Source organism: Genypterus blacodes, unplaced genomic scaffold, assembly GCF_046128005.1.
Source record: "Genypterus blacodes isolate CSIRO-AG114 ecotype Tasmania unplaced genomic scaffold, CSIRO-AGI_Gbla_v1 ptg000058l_1, whole genome shotgun sequence".
In the NCBI taxonomy this organism is placed as follows: domain Eukaryota; kingdom Metazoa; phylum Chordata; class Actinopteri; order Ophidiiformes; family Ophidiidae; genus Genypterus; species Genypterus blacodes.
The window spans coordinates 136,024-154,265 of record NW_027466870.1 but is presented as its reverse complement, the minus strand read 5'-3'; the positions used below and the strand labels follow the sequence as shown (position 1 = coordinate 154,265).

The 18,242-nt window shown below is 40.0% G+C and overlaps 2 protein-coding genes across 12 annotated transcripts; both read right to left on the bottom strand.

The window, feature by feature from the left end:
* Positions 1-268: 268 nt before the first annotated feature.
* Positions 269-7,371, bottom strand: LOC143002951 (solute carrier family 2, facilitated glucose transporter member 9-like). Of its 6 annotated transcripts, none has more exons than XM_076153368.1 (13): positions 7,255-7,368; positions 6,821-6,918; positions 6,590-6,697; positions 6,192-6,352; positions 5,855-5,979; positions 5,334-5,479; positions 4,759-4,891; positions 4,269-4,450; positions 2,727-2,837; positions 2,419-2,520; positions 2,249-2,324; positions 1,575-1,702; positions 269-1,130 (listed from the first exon to the last, which is right to left on the bottom strand). In XM_076153368.1, exons 2-13 carry the CDS (start codon positions 6,899-6,901, stop codon positions 930-932), a joined length of 1,554 nt encoding a protein of 517 aa, XP_076009483.1. In that variant the 5' UTR covers positions 6,902-6,918; positions 7,255-7,368; the 3' UTR covers positions 269-929. The 6 variants fall into 6 exon arrangements, with proteins under 6 accessions (XP_076009483.1, XP_076009485.1, XP_076009486.1 ...); XM_076153370.1 differs by having other exon boundaries at positions 7,261-7,305; XM_076153371.1 differs by lacking the exon at positions 7,255-7,368 and adding an exon at positions 7,165-7,186.
* Positions 7,372-11,154: 3,783 nt separating this feature from the next.
* Positions 11,155-18,242, bottom strand: LOC143002963 (solute carrier family 2, facilitated glucose transporter member 9-like). Of its 6 annotated transcripts, none has more exons than XM_076153394.1 (13): positions 18,126-18,239; positions 17,692-17,789; positions 17,461-17,568; positions 17,063-17,223; positions 16,726-16,850; positions 16,205-16,350; positions 15,630-15,762; positions 15,140-15,321; positions 13,598-13,708; positions 13,290-13,391; positions 13,120-13,195; positions 12,452-12,579; positions 11,155-12,007 (listed from the first exon to the last, which is right to left on the bottom strand). In XM_076153394.1, exons 2-13 carry the CDS (start codon positions 17,770-17,772, stop codon positions 11,807-11,809), a joined length of 1,554 nt encoding a protein of 517 aa, XP_076009509.1. In that variant the 5' UTR covers positions 17,773-17,789; positions 18,126-18,239; the 3' UTR covers positions 11,155-11,806. The 6 variants fall into 6 exon arrangements, with proteins under 6 accessions (XP_076009509.1, XP_076009510.1, XP_076009511.1 ...); XM_076153395.1 differs by having other exon boundaries at positions 18,132-18,155; XM_076153396.1 differs by lacking the exon at positions 18,126-18,239 and adding an exon at positions 18,036-18,057.

Here is an 18,242-nt window from a genome sequence, read left to right as displayed (position 1 = left end):
CAAGCACCAAGCCGTTACTGTCCTCTGCTGGTTAACTAATGTACATACATTTTAATAGAATGTACTGCATGTTGGATGAATTTCTCAGCTTGATTAAATACACATAATCGCTTTACTGACATTAAGACCAGATCAACATAATATTACTGTGTTTTTACTTTACTGTACTAATATGAAGAAAGGTTAAAACTCTCACCTTAGTCATCCACAGAGGGGAAGTGTACACTTTTTTTCGCAGCAATGCACATAATAACCATTCAGCCATATGTATTTCTTTGCATGTTTATTCTGTATCTGTAACCCATAATCATAATGGTAATTGCTCATGGTTGGTAAAAAAAAAAAAAGCCCTCATGTGTGATTGATACAATATAAAACTAAAATCAGTCTGTTTTGTTGTCTTTACACCAGAATGAAGCCTGAATAAATCATATCCACAAAACATTTAGTAGATTTATTTCCCTGTATAAACCTGTGGAAGCTTTCTGATAGATAATAAGAAAATCTCGTATTTTGGTCTGCTTTTTATTTTTTATTTAATATTATGGTGGTTTACTTTACATATTTATTTATTGCGACCTGTTTTTTTTCCATTCAGTAGACTAACTTCTCAAAAAACAACTTAATCTTGGAGCCCTGGGTATATATGTTATAAAAAACTACAATATTAAGATGAACGACAAATCAGGATCGGCGTAAAAATGATCATACATAGCAATAAATCAGGAAAAAATAATGGAGAAAATACAGCAATTGATAAAATGTTCAGACTTGTACTCCTTTTAAAGACGATGTAATCACAAATCAAACTTTACGCAACTTTGTGAAGGTCTGAAAAATGTTAAAAGTGTTTTCTGTACCCAGATGATAGTTTTGCCAAAAAACAACCTGATTTGAACTTAACATGTCAGAGGAAATGAAGCTGTTTTTTATGCTGCTGCAGTGACAGAGGAGATGGTTTGTTCCTGCCTGTTTGGTCGCGCTGTGGAAAGTTTGTTTCTTTGGGCAAAGCTTTGGCTGATCTCCACAAAAGTTTTGTTTTTGGTCTCAGGGAGGATGAAGAACAGATAGACCGCTGCCCCAGTACACACCACCAGAAACACCAAGAAGACATAGCTCTGTAACGCCTCCTGTAAAACAAAAGAGTCAAAGGTGTCAACAAGGATACTCTGAAAAACATTTGAACACATTTCTACCTGAGAAAAGTGGGGGACATCAGTCATTCCAAACACTTTGTAGAGATTGATGGAAAAGGTGAAAACGTAGTAATTTAGTCTAACAATATAACAAACATTAACATGCATGAAGAGCAAAATAGTGCACAGTGATAGTGACTGCAGGAAATGCAGGGCAAGACCACATTTCAGCCAAAATACAAACCAAAATCTGAATGCACTGTTGGAGAAATGTCAGACATAATTATGCATGGCACACTTGAATGGTAGAACTTGGTCATTCACACATTTTGATGCACTTGAAGACTTTTAGAGATTTATTTCTGTCACTGGGAATGGCATAAGGATAAACCTCATGGGTAGAAGCAATGAAATGGAACAAACTGCACACACACCTACCTGCATGAAAGGGAAGACAAGGCCTATTGTGAACTGGCCCAGCCAACTCAAACATCCACATATCAAGAAGGCTGCAGGTCGCCGGGATTGTTCAAACAGTTCACTGACAAGGACAAATGCAACAGAGTCTGGAAAAGAAATTCAATGTTACAGTGAAAAAGACACACCACACATTCAAAATCACACCATGATCTGGTGATCACATGGCGGAACATCAGCAGTCAACCAGGGCTGAACATGTATTATTTGTAATTGTTAGGAGCTAATGCAACAACAGTTGTCTTTAAACGTGACAGCAGGACACAATGCCTTGTTTTGGTCTTGGTTTAGCTTCCGCAGTGTGTGAAGCGAGGTGTCACCAGCCCTGGCCTCTCCTCTTCCTGAGTGTCTGACTTCCCCTGTTTCGCCACTTGGTGGAACTGGGTCTCTCTCTCTCTCTCTCTCTCTCTCTCTCTCTCTCTCTCTCTCTCTCTCTCTCTCTCTCTCTCTCTCTCTCTCTCTCTCTCTCTCTCTCTCTCTCTCCTCTTTGTTGGTTAGTGGTTGACATGGGGACATGTGCTAGATTTCATATCTATCTAGCAACAGACACATTTTCCCTTATTTCTTCCTTTCCTTATTTACCATCCAGTAATCTTGGGGGAAATCTGAGAGAAAATGGAAATTTGCAACATTACCTGGACCCACAGCCGCAAAAGCAAATACAGCCAATATAAAGGCAAAACTCAGGAAAGGCATCCATGACACAGTTCTCTAGGAGAAAAAGAGAATGTTTTACAAAGCACGTACATTTAACACCAGTATTCCTTTTAAGCCAATTGAGAATCAGCGTGCAATACGTTACAACCTCAATACTGAGGAAGACTGTAAGAAGACCATAGCAGACAGCCATGCCAGCAAAGCCAACTATAATCGGAACTCGTCTCCCAGCACGCTCAATCAGTACATTCTAGGGGGGAAAGACATTAAGTTATTTAGTTATTTACTATACAATGGCCTCTTAATGATGCAGTAGCACATTAAAAATCATAATATAAAAGAATTACTAATTAATATTTAATATGTAAAAACAGGTTCATGTTTTAGTTAATATGAGATGACTTTTTGAATGAATCAAACATTGTGCTGGTCGGTCTTGTTACATTGTTTACTCACACTGCAAGATGAAAAAATGACCTGAGTGGCACCGATGCTGAGAGTCATGTAGGTGGCCGTGCTACCTGAGACACCAGCATCAGTTAGAATGATATTGGTGTAGAAAAGAACCTGGAAGAAAAAGAATCAAGAAAAGGTCAATTCAATTTGTCATCAGCATACCACTGCTATGCTGACATCTCGGGGTGGATGTCGAAGCACCACCTGAAGCTCAACCTGGACAAGACTGAGATGGTGTTTCTCCCGGGGAAGGGCTGCCCGCACCGAGACCTGGCCATCACCATAGATGACTCCGTGGTGACGTCTACTCGGACTGCGAGGAATCTGGGTGTGACCCTGGACGACCAACTGTCGTTCTCGGCAAACATCGCTTCGGTGACACGTTCCTGCAGATTCCTCCTCTACAACATCCGGAGGATTCGTCCCTTCCTCACCGACAAAGGCAGCGCAGGTGCTGATCCAGGCTCTTGTCATCTCCCGCCTGGACTACTGCAACTCACTCCTTGCTGGCGCCCCGGCTTCCGCCATCAGACCTCTGCAGCTCGTCCAGAAAGCTGCTGCTCGTCTGGTGTTCAACCTCCCCAAGTTCTCCCACACAACTTGCCTTCTCCGTTCTCTACACTGGCTCCCTGTAGCTGCTCGCATCCAGTTTAAGACTCTTGTGCTAGCCTACAGGGCAGTGAAAGGAACAGCTCCTTCATACCTCCAGGCTATGGTCAAGCCCTACACCCCCGGCCGATCACTTCGCTCTGCTGCCTCCAGGCGGCTGGCTGCCCCGGCGCTCCAACAACGCGGTCACGGCTTTTCACTGTTCTGGCACCTCAGTGGTGGAATGATCTCCCGACTGATGTCATGACAGCGGAGTCGCTGCCCATCTTTCGCCGCAGGCTGAAAACCCATCTCTTCAAGAAACACTACTCGGATCCGCCCTCTTAGGACATCACCAATTTTGTCCTAGCTCTTCTGATGCTCTTGTTTTCTAATCTGTCATTTCTAATTTGTCCTTTTTTCTCATTTATCATAGTACCTAACTTATTGCACTTCTACTCTAGCTCTAGTTATGCTCTTAGCGGTTGGTTTTGGAAGGAAATGCGCTTACGATTTCTTGTGACCTGAAGTTCTTTTATCTACCTTTGTTGAACGCACTTATTGTAAGTCGCTTTGGATAAAAGCGTCTGCTAAGTGACCGTAATGTAATGTAATGTAATTTCTTCAACACAGCAGCACATATAAAGAAGAATGTAAACATACAGTAATACATGAGGACAGGGGGAAACATTTCTAATTCACAGTGTGTCAGCATTTAATTTTTTATACATCCATTCTCTATTTCTGCTTATCCTGATCAGGATGAGAGAGATCAGAATGACTATACAAGCATGTTGTCATATATTATTGTGCCCCAAATGATTTTATTTCTAATAAATGTAAATGTAAATGTAATTAGCACACCTTTACTTGATTTCCAAACATTACCTCTCCCTTTACACACAGTCATCTCAGGATATTATCTTTACACCATTCATGTGTGTAATTACTCACAGCAAGGACGCCAGAGAGCTCCAAACAGGCCACTATGATAATGCCAGTGATCAACTGCCAGCGGACAGTCCTGTCCCGCAGCACCTGCAGAACAGATAGAACTTGCAGATTGTTGTGGCGCTCCACTTGGACTTCCTCCAGCTCTGCAGTCACATCTTCTTTCCCCAGGAATCTCCTGAAGGCTGAATATAATGCAGAACATTTAAAAGCATTGAACTCAGAGTTGTTCAAATGTGTAGTTAGTATCACCGGTGCCTTCAATCATTCAGCCTCTTTAAATGGAGGAAAGTTCTTCCTGTGCTGTTTCACTTCTAAGACAATTTGGGATTTTTATTTTCACCAACACTTTCAGCAAGGTCTGTATATAAAGACTCCATGACTCCATGGAGTCTTTATATTCAGACGTTATATGTATATATAGATATAACATATATATATATAAAGAGTGCAGCAGAACAACAGTTTTACATTTTGCCTCACCTTACCTCACCTTTTTCTGCACCCGCCTCATCGTTCTTCTCTATCAGCAGGTATCGAGGGCTCTCAGGCATGAAGAACAGCCCGCCAATCTGCACCAATGCCGGAATGGCAATAACAGCAAACAGGAAAATCCACCTGGACTCCTGTAACCGAACACAATGCAGAGTCAACAATGAATTTGAGCATTTAAGACTGTTTCATGTTATTTTCAACAGTTGCATACTTGACATCATGCATCCACTATTTTAAAACAGATGATGTAAACTGATGATCTGACTATACCACATGCATCTTGGAAATACAACAGACAATATGATCTCTGTTAAACTGGCTGGATTACTTGGTTCAACACACAGCACTAATTTGCATTTTCTTCTCTCGTGCGGCTCCTGATCCCTAGAGGGGGATTGTCTCTGGGATTTACAAGGCTTCAGATTTATAAAGTAGATTTATGAGAGGTGTTGGTGTAACCTTTCCAAAAGCAACATTTGTATTGTAGGGATATTTTGATCGGATTTTTGAGGAGGTCTAGATTCAGACCACATCCTACTATGTTAACTTTTACTGTGTACATACGCCACTTACCTGGCCAAATACCTCTTTGAGACCCATTATCTGTCCAGCAAACACACCCAGGCTAGACATGATGCTACTGGCAAGAGTTATGGAGCCTCGGATATGTTTTGGAGAAATTTCTGCCATGTAAATAAATCGGGAACTGAGAGAGATACCTGGAATAAAAACAAAACAATACAGAACGTTTACCAGTTTGTTTACGAGACCAAATCTTGCCATATGTACTGTATACATAACTATAACTAATGAAAAATGGAAATATATTTTTCTTGCTTGTTGTTTTTTGTAGTGTTACCATAATCAAAAGCATTGTGCTTGTACTTTACTATGGCAACAGTTCAGTGTCTCTCATTGTCTGCCGTTTGTCACTGCGGGCTGTTAGTGGCAGATAGCAGTAGGTGTGTATGTACACATGTTAAATCTTTCCTCTTTCCTGCCTTTCCTGCTGTTCTTATTAATATTTTTTTTTATTAGTTGAATATAACTCAGGAAGTCATTACAGTCAGCAGACTTGCAGAAAAGCCTCTCACCAGCATACAGTCCAATTATAAAGCGGCCAATGATGAGCATCACAAAAGAGTGAGCCTTCTCTCCTGAGGACAGCAACACAGCAGCCACCAGTGAGAAGATGTTATTTGTAATCAAGGTGCTTCTCCTACAATGCAGAAAGATGTTCAGTGTAGATGACAGATAAGACAAGAAAGACTGGAGGTAAGTCAGCTGCAAAGATTTCCACCTGGACTGGGGATCCACTACTCGTACTGTAATATTGCATTGCATACATATACTGTAGCTTAATCTTATTAAATTAATCATTTCACTATAATTTCATATTACTTATGTTTCTAGATAGATTTTTTTACTTACCTTCCAAGAACCTTAAGTAGGAATTTGGCAAGAATACTTCCTAGTAGCCCTCCTATGGACATTATGGAGATGGTTACAGACCACAGTAGAGTGGCTGTCTCAGGGGTAACTGGTGTCCCATACCTCTCAATCCATGTGTTGTTTATGAGACTCTTTGCATGCTGAAGGAGACAGTAATACACATACAAGGGCCAGAAATGAATGTGTAAACCAGAAGCTTTTGACAGACATGATTCTGTCAGCTGGAATGCTAGAAACCAAAAACCATGATTATGATCTGGGTTGGTATGTGTGTACAAATTCTCTCATAAAATCATCATAATATCGGCCCAGATTACAGAAAACATTGCTAAAAATACTCATAAAACTTTTACATTCATAAATTTAAAATGACTTACCGGAGCAGCGGCGTTGACCACTGACAAATTATATCCATACAGAAATGAACTATTGCAGGTAAAGAAGACAGCGCTCAGCAGACACAGTGTGATCCGTTGGTGAGGGACCTATAAAGAATTTAATGACAGAAGCAGATCCATAGCATAAGGTGACCTGGTTTAATTCTTCAAAAAAAATCATGCTGCTTCACCTCAGTGAATTCAGACTAAACATCTTTGTGCCACAATCACCTTTGTTGGCTCCTCTTTGGTGTTGTCTGTCTCTGGAACATTGTCTCCGTCCCTTTGGTTGTTATTCTCTAGCTCACTCATTATAGTGTCCCTGTATTCTGAAACAAGAATATATAAAATGCAGTATGACCTGAGTTGACCCCAATCTGAAAAAGCAAAGCATGTCAATAACAGATTTTGGAATAATAATAGAACAACAAATACTTTGAGACATGCTGAAAGTAATATATGATAGAGTATATACTGAATATATAGATATTATATTACTGAATTATATGGCAGATGCACTGGGACTTATTGCAAATTTAAGTTTGCAACCATGTTAATTTATTTAAACAAATAACCTGTCAATCAATCAAATTTGATGTGTTAAATGAAAAAAAAATCGATTTTCTCTGTTGTTTGTGTAGCAATGGAGATAGATCGTGTCCTACCTTTACCTTCAGAACCTGGTGTGTAGCATTGGCTGTTCAAGTGTTCTTTAAGTTCCGCATTCCATTTATTATCTGATTACAAGGAGTGACATACGTCATTCTTTTTGTTATGTTTTGCGTGTGATTGCTTCAATAGATTTAGTTTATTTTTTACAACAGATGGAAGAGTCCAGTTTGACAGTTTGGTGTACTGAACAATTTGAAATGAAGATGGGAGGCACGGTGGTGCAGAGGTAAGCACTCGTGCCTCACAGCAAGAAGGTTATGGGTGCATGGTCTGTGTGCGCAGGTTTTTTCCGGGGACTCCGGCTTCTTCCCATAGTCCAAAGACATGCAGGTTCATTGACGACTGATGATTCTAAATTGTCCATAGGTGTGAATGTGAGAGTGAGTCTATGTGTGCCCTGTGATGAACTGTCCACTGTAAATGATAATTTACTTTCAACCACTGATTTCTTCATTAAACTCACTGCACTCATCAGGATCTCTGAGTCAGATTTTGTTTGTGTCAAGGTATTAGAACATACACCACTAACAGTAACTATCATGGTTTGTTCTCTTGGTTGTTTTTGTAAGGGCTTGGGTATTTAATGCCTACCAGAAGCTTCTGTGTAAAAGTTCATCCTGCTGATGTTGTAGATATGACGGATTCATCTAGTGATGTTTGGTATGTTATCAAGGGAACATCTCATCACAACAGCTTTGCGATAACCCGTTGTTGTTAAACTGGGTAGGCAGGAAGTCTTTCTGTGCTGTTTATGTGTCATTTTTACCCGAGGGTTCTGCTATGAAGCAGGGATTGGAATTTAACAAGCTTACTTGGGATTTAAATCTGAGTTTTCAGGACTACGAATGGCGTCTGATTTAAATGGAGGTACAGCAGTGGCAGGCCGTGCATTTCATACCTGAGCCTTCAGTGATGTCCTACACAGTCCTACCTGAATTATTCCACCTCTTACAGTTTTTCTCCATTGGTTTGGTTCATTTCTTGAAACAGAAATTACATTCTCGAAACTCTAAGACCATTTGGCAAAACAGTCTTACAGTTCAGCACAACACCATAGCTCACTTGCAAAAGCTCATATCTCTCCCAAAACTGCTCACTCGTGCTTCAAAACTAAATTCATTTCCCATCTAAATAGTCAGTGCCACCAAAATGCAAAGATCCTTCTCAATTGCTTTGGCTCATTTCTTGAAACAGACCGGATGTTCTCAACACTCTTGGTGCTTTTGCCAAAATAACCTGGATGGTTCAGCACAACACCATAGTTCACCTGCAAAAGCTCATATCTCTCCAGAAAACAGATCACTCGTGTCTCAAAACTAAATTCCTTTCTCATATAAATAGTCAGTGCCACCAAAATGCACCGTCCCTTTGGCATTGTGTAAGCACTGCAAGTCAAAATGTTAAGATATTTTGTCACTTAGCCCAGTCCTTCATTGATAATGGTTACTGTAGTAGTTTTTTTGTCTAGCTAACAGAATGCAATTGTGTATAAAACTGAAAGGGCGGAAAAAGGATTTTACGGAGTAGCCTCCAAGGTTTGACATCACACATTGCACTCATACTGCCAAGGAATGTGTAACCAGTTTTATTCACACACATAAAGTGGAATAAAAAAAAACTATTTTGTAATGGAAATTACAAAATAAACATATTTTCAAATTTTTCCTCATGCATAGACAAAAGCTGCATTGCTTTTATTTTGAAGTTGTTTTTTATTCAGGTAAATAATGACACTTTACGCATATCAACGTGCACACGATTGGATCGTTGTTACAAGCAGGTAACAAGACGACTTTAGCCCTCAAAATGTCCGCTCGTAGTAAAAAAAGAAAGGTAGATGGCGAATGCAGGGTTTTCAACAAAAATTGGACTGCTAAGTATTTATTTACTGAAGTTGGAGGTAAAGCCGTGTGTTTTGTTTGCGGGGAGCATGTTACAAATTTCCTGTTCCTGTCATATCTTACCTCAATGGGATGTTACAGTATGATACTAAAAATGACAAGAAATTTCCATGTTCAGAAATTCTGCTTGTCAAGGTCAAGCTCTATATATACATGTTTGGCAGCATTCAAAATCATGGACAGAACCTGTCAGGTAACTAAACATACTGTTTGATTGGTCATCTGAGATGTGTGAAACTCCTTCTTTGTTAATCAAGTTCTAGTTTCACCTTAATGTTAATTTCTGTAATCAATTCATCAAATGTTCCAAGAGATTCATATGGTATTCATGGTATTATGTTCTTGACTAATTTTGACAAATGAACAGACTGTTGTGCATGTGATAACTTATACAATTAAATGATGGTGACATTTTTTGAGAGAACAACCATTACACTGAGAATCAACAATCAGTTTAGATCAACAAGATCTATTTACTTGGAAATTGTGTTAAATTTAGGCTAACTGAACTAACTGTAGGCTACCTGTACTTAATAATTTGCAAAGATGTACTAAGACATTTGCAATTTGATGAAATGAATGAGAAATACCATTCTGTTGTGAACAATTGCCAAGTGGTTTGGAGGTTTGTCCATGTTATTTTGAGAATGTAATTTCTGTTTCAAGAAATGAGCCAAACCAATGGAGAAAAACTGTAATACTATCATTATGACGCCATGGCTCTAGAAACTATACATTTTGACAGAAACGCAGTATTACCTGGCGTTGCATCACTGTAACATAGTCAAGTACAGCAGAGAGCAGAGTGTTGAAGTGGCAGACAAACCCTTTCCCCCGCTGTGATAGGCTCGCTAGCGTCAGGATTGGCAGTTCTCTTCTCACGATGTCTAGCTTTTCTTGAAAAGTTCGTCTTGAAAATGGCGTTGTTATTATATCTGCGACCAAATCGATCTCTTCTCCTCCTTCAGCCATTGTGGGTTGAAAAAAACTGCTTGTAGAAATCTACACAAATTAGCTCGTTCAAGTTCAGTTTGCTAGCTCTGCCTCTCAATAATGCGTATCCAATCAATCGACGTGCACGTGCTAACGTTATTGTACGCCTGCTAGCTGGCCGTTGTCGCCAACTCGAAATCTGATTGGTTAAGGCCACAGTTTTGTTTCTGTTCACTTTAAGCTACAGGCGACCGCACTGTTGATTCTGAAGGCCTATGGGCAGATTTCTTGGACCCTGGCAACACATTATGGCTGAAATATGATTGGATAAAAGCTCTAACAAAAAGCCCAGCCCCCTCCAAATCTCCTTCTGAGGCTAGAAGCAGCGCAACCAAGACTAAAGCTATGAAATGAAGAGAATAGACTTTCGGGAATAGTTTAATACATATTTGTGAAAAAAATATATCGAAATTAAATGTATATTCTGATGTTTAGGCCAGCAGAGAAGGCCTTGCTGGCCCTGACGGCCCACCACTGAGGTACAGTATATTGCCCTGGCAATTTACACCTGGGCATGGGATTGCTAGATCATGCAATGTGTACTTTCGAACAGAATAATACACCATGTAAAATTTTCTTTTACATGGTTCATTTACCTATTTGTTTTATTTTGTTGTAGTAGCCTAATGTCTCTGTGTTGAATACCATGATTGCATATGAGGGGCCTTGGCTGGAACCCAATGGTATATAGGGGGGCTTAGCATGGAAAGCAATACTGTGATCACAGCACCAAGCACCAAGCCGTTACTGTCCTCTTCTGGTTAACTAATGTACATACATTTTAATAGAATGTACTGCATGTTGGATGAATTTCTCAGCTTGATTAAATACACATAATCACTTTACTGACATTAAGACCAGATCAACATAATATTACTGTGTTTTTACTTTACTGTACTAATATGAAGAAAGGTTAAAACTCTCACCTTAGTCATCCACAGAGGGGAAGTGTACACTTTTTTCCCGCAGCAATGCACATAATAACCATTCAGCCATATGTATTTCTTTGCATGTTTATTCTGTATCTGTAACCCATAATCATAATGGTAATTGCTCATGGTTGGTAAAAAAAAAAAAAGCCCTCATGTGTGATTGATACAATATAAAACTAAAATCAGTCTGTTTTGTTGTCTTTACACCAGAATGAAGCCTGAATAAGTCCTATCCACAAAACATTTAGTAGATTTATTTCCCTGTATAAACCTGTGGAAGCTTTCTGATAGATAATAAGAAAATCTCGTTTTTTTTATTTTTTATTTAATATTATGGTGGTTTACTTGACATATTTATTTATTGCGACCTGTTTTTTTTTCCATTCAGTAGACTAACTTCTCAAAAAACAACTTAATCTTGGAGCCCTGGGTATATATGTTATAAAAAACTACAATATTAAGATGAACGACAAATCAGGATCGGCGTAAAAATGATCATACATAGCAGGAATTCAGGAAAAAATAATGGAGAAAATACAGCAATTGATAAAATGTTCAGACTTGTACTCCTTTTAAAGACGATGTAATCACAAATCAAACTTTACGCAACTTTGTGAAGGTCTGAAAAATGTTAAAAGTGTTTTCTGTACCCAGATGATAGTTTTGCCAAAAAACAACCTGATTTGAACTTAACATGTCAGAGGAAATGAAGCTGTTTTTTATGCTGCTGCAGTGACAGAGGAGATGGTTTGTTCCTGCCTGTTTGGTCGCGCTGTGGAAAGTTTGTTTCTTTGGGCAAAGCTTTGGCTGATCTCCACAAAAGTTTTGTTTTTGGTCTCAGGGAGGATGAAGAACAGATAGACCGCTGCCCCAGTACACACCACCAGAAACACCAAGAAGACATAGCTCTGTAACGCCTCCTGTAAAACAAAAGAGTCAAAGGTGTCAACAAGGATACTCTGAAAAACATTTGAACACATTTCTACCTGAGAAAAGTGGGGGACATCAGTCATTCCAAACACTTTGTAGAGATTGATGGAAAAGGTGAAAACGTAGTAATTTAGTCTAACAATATAACAAACATTAACATGCATGAAGAGCAAAATAGTGCACAGTGATAGTGACTGCAGGAAATGCAGGGCAAGACCACATTTCAGCCAAAATACAAACCAAAATCTGAATGCACTGTTGGAGAAATGTCAGACATAATTATGCATGGCACACTTGAATGGTAGAACTTGGTCATTCACACATTTTGATGCACTTGAAGACTTTTAGAGATTTATTTCTGTCACTGGGAATGGCATAAGGATAAACCTCATGGGTAGAAGCAATGAAATGGAACAAACTGCACACACACCTACCTGCATGAAAGGGAAGACAAGGCCTATTGTGAACTGGCCCAGCCAACTCAAACATCCACATATCAAGAAGGCTGCAGGTCGCCGGGATTGTTCAAACAGTTCACTGACAAGGACAAATGCAACAGAGTCTGGAAAAGAAATTCAATGTTACAGTGAAAAAGACACACCACACATTCAAAATCACACCATGATCTGGTGATCACATGGCGGAACATCAGCAGTCAACCAGGGCTGAACATGTATTATTTGTAATTGTTAGGAGCTAATGCAACAACAGTTGTCTTTAAACGTGACAGCAGGACACAATGCCTTTTTTTGGTCTTGGTTTAGCTTCCGCAGTGTGTGAAGCGAGGTGTCACCAGCCCTGGCCTCTCCTCTTCCTGAGTGTCTGACTTCCCCTGTTTCGCCACTTGGTGGAACTGGGTCTCTCTCTCTCTCTCTCTCTCTCTCTCTCTCTCTCTCTCTCTCTCTCTCTCTCTCTCTCTCTCTCTCTCTCTCTCTCTCTCTCTCTCTCTCCTCTTTGTTGGTTAGTGGTTGACATGGGGACATGTGCTAGATTTCATATCTATCTAGCAACAGACACATTTTCCCTTATTTCTTCCTTTCCTTATTTACCATCCAGTAATCTTGGGGGAAATCTGAGAGAAAATGGAAATTTGCAACATTACCTGGACCCACAGCCGCAAAAGCAAATACAGCCAATATAAAGGCAAAACTCAGGAAAGGCATCCATGACACAGTTCTCTAGGAGAAAAAGAGAATGTTTTACAAAGCACGTACATTTCACACCAGTATTCCTTTTAAGCCAATTGAGAATCAGCGTGCAATACGTTATAACCTCAATACTGAGGAAGACTGTAAGAAGACCATAGCAGACAGCCATGCCAGCAAAGCCAACTATAATCGGAACTCGTCTCCCAGCACGCTCAATCAGTACATTCTAGGGGGGAAAGACATTAAGTTATTTAGTTATTTACTATACAATGGCCTCTTAATGATGCAGTAGCACATTAAAAATCATAATATAAAAGAATTACTAATTAATATTAAATATGTAAAAAGAGGTTCATGTTTTAGTTAATATGAGATGACTTTTTGAATGAATCAAACATTGTGCTGGTCGGTCTTGTTACATTGTTTACTCACACTGCAAGATGAAAAAATGACCTGAGTGGCACCGATGCTGAGAGTCATGTAGGTGGCCGTGCTACCTGAGACACCAGCATCAGTTAGAATGATATTGGTGTAGAAAAGAACCTGGAAGAAAAAGAATCAAGAAAAGGTCAATTCAATTTGTCATCAGCATACCACTGCTATGCTGACATCTCGGGGTGGATGTCGAAGCACCACCTGAAGCTCAACCTGGACAAGACTGAGATGGTGTTTCTCCCGGGGAAGGGCTGCCCGCACCGAGACCTGGCCATCACCATAGATGACTCCGTGGTGACGTCTACTCGGACTGCGAGGAATCTGGGTGTGACCCTGGACGACCAACTGTCGTTCTCGGCAAACATCGCTTCGGTGACACGTTCCTGCAGATTCCTCCTCTACAACATCCGGAGGATTCGTCCCTTCCTCACCGACAAAGGCAGCGCAGGTGCTGATCCAGGCTCTTGTCATCTCCCGCCTGGACTACTGCAACTCACTCCTTGCTGGCGCCCCGGCTTCCGCCATCAGACCTCTGCAGCTCGTCCAGAAAGCTGCTGCTCGTCTGGTGTTCAACCTCCCCAAGTTCTCCCACACAACTTGCCTTCTCCGTTCTCTACACTGGCTCCCTGTAGCTGCTCGCATCCAGTTTAAGACTCTTGTGCTAGCCTACAGGGCAGTGAAAGGAACAGCTCCTTCATACCTCCAGGCTATGGTCAAGCCCTACACCCCCGGCCGATCACTTCGCTCTGCTGCCTCCAGGCGGCTGGCTGCCCCGGCGCTCCAACAACGCGGTCACGGCTTTTCACTGTTCTGGCACCTCAGTGGTGGAATGATCTCCCGACTGATGTCATGACAGCGGAGTCGCTGCCCATCTTTCGCCGCAGGCTGAAAACCCATCTCTTCAAGAAACACTACTCGGATCCGCCCTCTTAGGACATCACCAATTTTGTCCTAGCTCTTCTGATGCTCTTGTTTTCTAATCTGTCATTTCTAATTTGTCCTTTTTTCTCATTTATCATAGTACCTAACTTATTGCACTTCTACTCTAGCTCTAGTTATGCTCTTAGCGGTTGGTTTTGGAAGGAAATGCGCTTACGATTTCTTGTGACCTGAAGTTCTTTTATCTACCTTTGTTGAACGCACTTATTGTAAGTCGCTTTGGATAAAAGCGTCTGCTAAGTGACCGTAATGTAATGTAATGTAATTTCTTCAACACAGCAGCACATATAAAGAAGAATGTAAACATACAGTAATACATGAGGACAGGGGGAAACATTTCTAATTCACAGTGTGTCAGCATTTAATTTTTTATACATCCATTCTCTATTTCTGCTTATCCTGATCAGGATGAGAGAGATCAGAATGACATGCAAGCAATGTTGTCATATATTATTGTGCCCCAAATGATTTTATTTCTAATAAATGTAAATGTAAATGTAATTAGCACACCTTTACTTGATTTCCAAACATTACCTCTCCCTTTACACACAGTCATCTCAGGATATTATCTTTACACCATTCATGTGTGTAATTACTCACAGCAAGGACGCCAGAGAGCTCCAAACAGGCCACTATGATAATGCCAGTGATCAACTGCCAGCGGACAGTCCTGTCCCGCAGCACCTGCAGAACAGATAGAACTTGCAGATTGTTGTGGCGCTCCACTTGGACTTCCTCCAGCTCTGCAGTCACATCTTCTTTCCCCAGGAATCTCCTGAAGGCTGAATATAATGCAGAACATTTAAAAGCATTGAACTCAGAGTTGTTCAAATGTGTAGTTAGTATCACCGGTGCCTTCAATCATTCAGCCTCTTTAAATGGAGGAAAGTTCTTCCTGTGCTGTTTCACTTCTAAGACAATTTGGGATTTTTATTTTCACCAACACTTTCAGCAAGGTCTGTATATAAAGACTCCATGACTCCATGGAGTCTTTATATTCAGACGTTATATGTATATATAGATATAACATATATATATATAAAGAGTGCAGCAGAACAACAGTTTTACATTTTGCCTCACCTTACCTCACCTTTTTCTGCCCCCGCCTCATCGTTCTTCTCTATCAGCAGGTATCGAGGGCTCTCAGGCATGAAGAACAGCCCGCCAATCTGCACCAATGCCGGAATGGCAATAACAGCAAACAGGAAAATCCACCTGGACTCCTGTAACCGAACACAATGCAGAGTCAACAATGAATTTGAGCATTTAAGACTGTTTCATGTTATTTTCAACAGTTGCATACTTGACATCATGCATCCACTATTTTAAAACAGATGATGTAAACTGATGATCTGACTATACCACATGCATCTTGGAAATACAACAGACAATATGATCTCTGTTAAACTAATTGGATTACTTGGTTCAACACACAGCACTAATTTGCATTTTCTTCTCTCGTGCGGCTCCTGATCCCTAGAGGGGGATTGTCTCTGGGATTTACATGGCTTCAGATTTATAAAGTAGATTTATGAGAGGTGTTGGTGTAACCTTTCCAAAAGCAACATTTGTATTGTAGGGATATTTTGATCGGATTTTTGAGGAGGTCTAGATTCAGACCACATCCTACTATGTTAACTTTTACTGTGTACATACGCCACTTACCTGGCCAAATACCTCTTTGAGACCCATTATCTGTCCAGCAAACACACCCAGGCTAGACATGATGCTACTGGCAAGAGTTATGGAGCCTCGGATATGTTTTGGAGAAATCTCTGCCATGTAAATAAATCGGGAACTGAGAGAGATACCTGGAATAAAAACAAAACAATACAGAACGTTTACCAGTTTGTTTACGAGACCAAATCTTGCCATATGTACTGTATACATAACTATAACTAATGAAAAATGGAAATATATTTTTCTTGCTTGTTGTTTTTTGTAGTGTTACCATAATCAAAAGCATTGTGCTTGTACTTTACTATGGCAACAGTTCAGTGTCTCTCATTGTCTGCCGTTTGTCACTGCGGGCTGTTAGTGGCAGATAGCAGTAGGTGTGTATGTACACATGTTAAATCTTTCCTCTTTCCTGCCTTTCCTGCTGTTCTTATTAATATTTTTTTTTATTAGTTGAATATAACTCAGGAAGTCATTACAGTCAGCAGACTTGCAGAAAAGCCTCTCACCAGCATACAGTCCAATTATAAAGCGGCCAATGATGAGCATCACAAAAGAGTGAGCCTTCTCTCCTGAGGACAGCAACACAGCAGCCACCAGTGAGAAGATGTTATTTGTAATCAAGGTGCTTCTCCTACAATGCAGAAAGATGTTCAGTGTAGATGACAGATAAGACAAGAAAGACTGGAGGTAAGTCAGCTGCAAAGATTTCCACCTGGACTGGGGATCCACTACTCGTACTGTAATATTGCATTGCATACATATACTGTAGCTTAATCTTATTAAATTAATCATTTCACTATAATTTCATATTACTTATGTTTCTAGATAGATTTTTTTACTTACCTTCCAAGAACCTTAAGTAGGAATTTGGCAAGAATACTTCCTAGTAGCCCTCCTATGGACATTATGGAGATGGTTACAGACCACAGTAGAGTGGCTGTCTCAGGGGTAACTGGTGTCCCATACCTCTCAATCCATGTGTTGTTTATGAGACTCTTTGCATGCTGAAGGAGACAGTAATACACATACAAGGGCCAGAAATGAATGTGTAAACCAGAAGCTTTTGACAGACATGATTCTGTCAGCTGGAATGCTAGAAACCAAAAACCATGATTATGATCTGGGTTGGTATGTGTGTACAAATTCTCTCATAAAATCATCATAATATCGGCCCAGATAACAGAAAACATTGCTAAAAATACTCATAAAACTTTTACATTCATAAATTTAAAATGACTTACCGGAGCAGCGGCGTTGACCACTGACAAATTATATCCATACAGAAATGAACTATTGCAGGTAAAGAAGACAGCGCTCAGCAGACACAGTGTGATCCGTTGGTGAGGGACCTATAAAGAATTTAATGACAGAAGCAGATCCATAGCATAAGGTGACCTGGTTTAATTCTTCAAAAAAAATCATGCTGCTTCACCTCAGTGAATTCAGACTAAACATCTTTGTGCCACAATCACCTTTGTTGGCTCCTCTTTGGTGTTGTCTGTCTCTGGAACATTGTCTCCGTCCCTTTGGTTGTTATTCTCTAGCTCACTCATTATAGTGTCCCTGTATTCTGAAACAAGAATATATAAAATGCAGTATGACCTGAGTTGACCCCAATCTGAAAAAGCAAAGCATGTTAATAACAGATTTTGGAATAATAATAGAACAACAAATACTTTGAGACATGCTGAAAGTAATATATGATAGAGTATATACTGAATATATAGATATTATATTACTGAATTATATGGCAGATGCACTGGGACTTATTGCAAATTTAAGTTTGCAACCATGTTAATTTATTTAAACAAATAACCTGTCAATCAATCAAATTTGATGTGTTAAATGAAAAAAAAATCGATTTTCTCTGTTGTTTGTGTAGCAATGGAGATAGATCGTGTCCTACCTTTACCTTCAGAACCTGGTGTGTAGCATTGGCTGTTCAAGTGTTCTTTAAGTTCCGCATTCCATTTATTATCTGATTACAAGGAGTGACATACGTCATTCTTTTTGTTATGTTTTG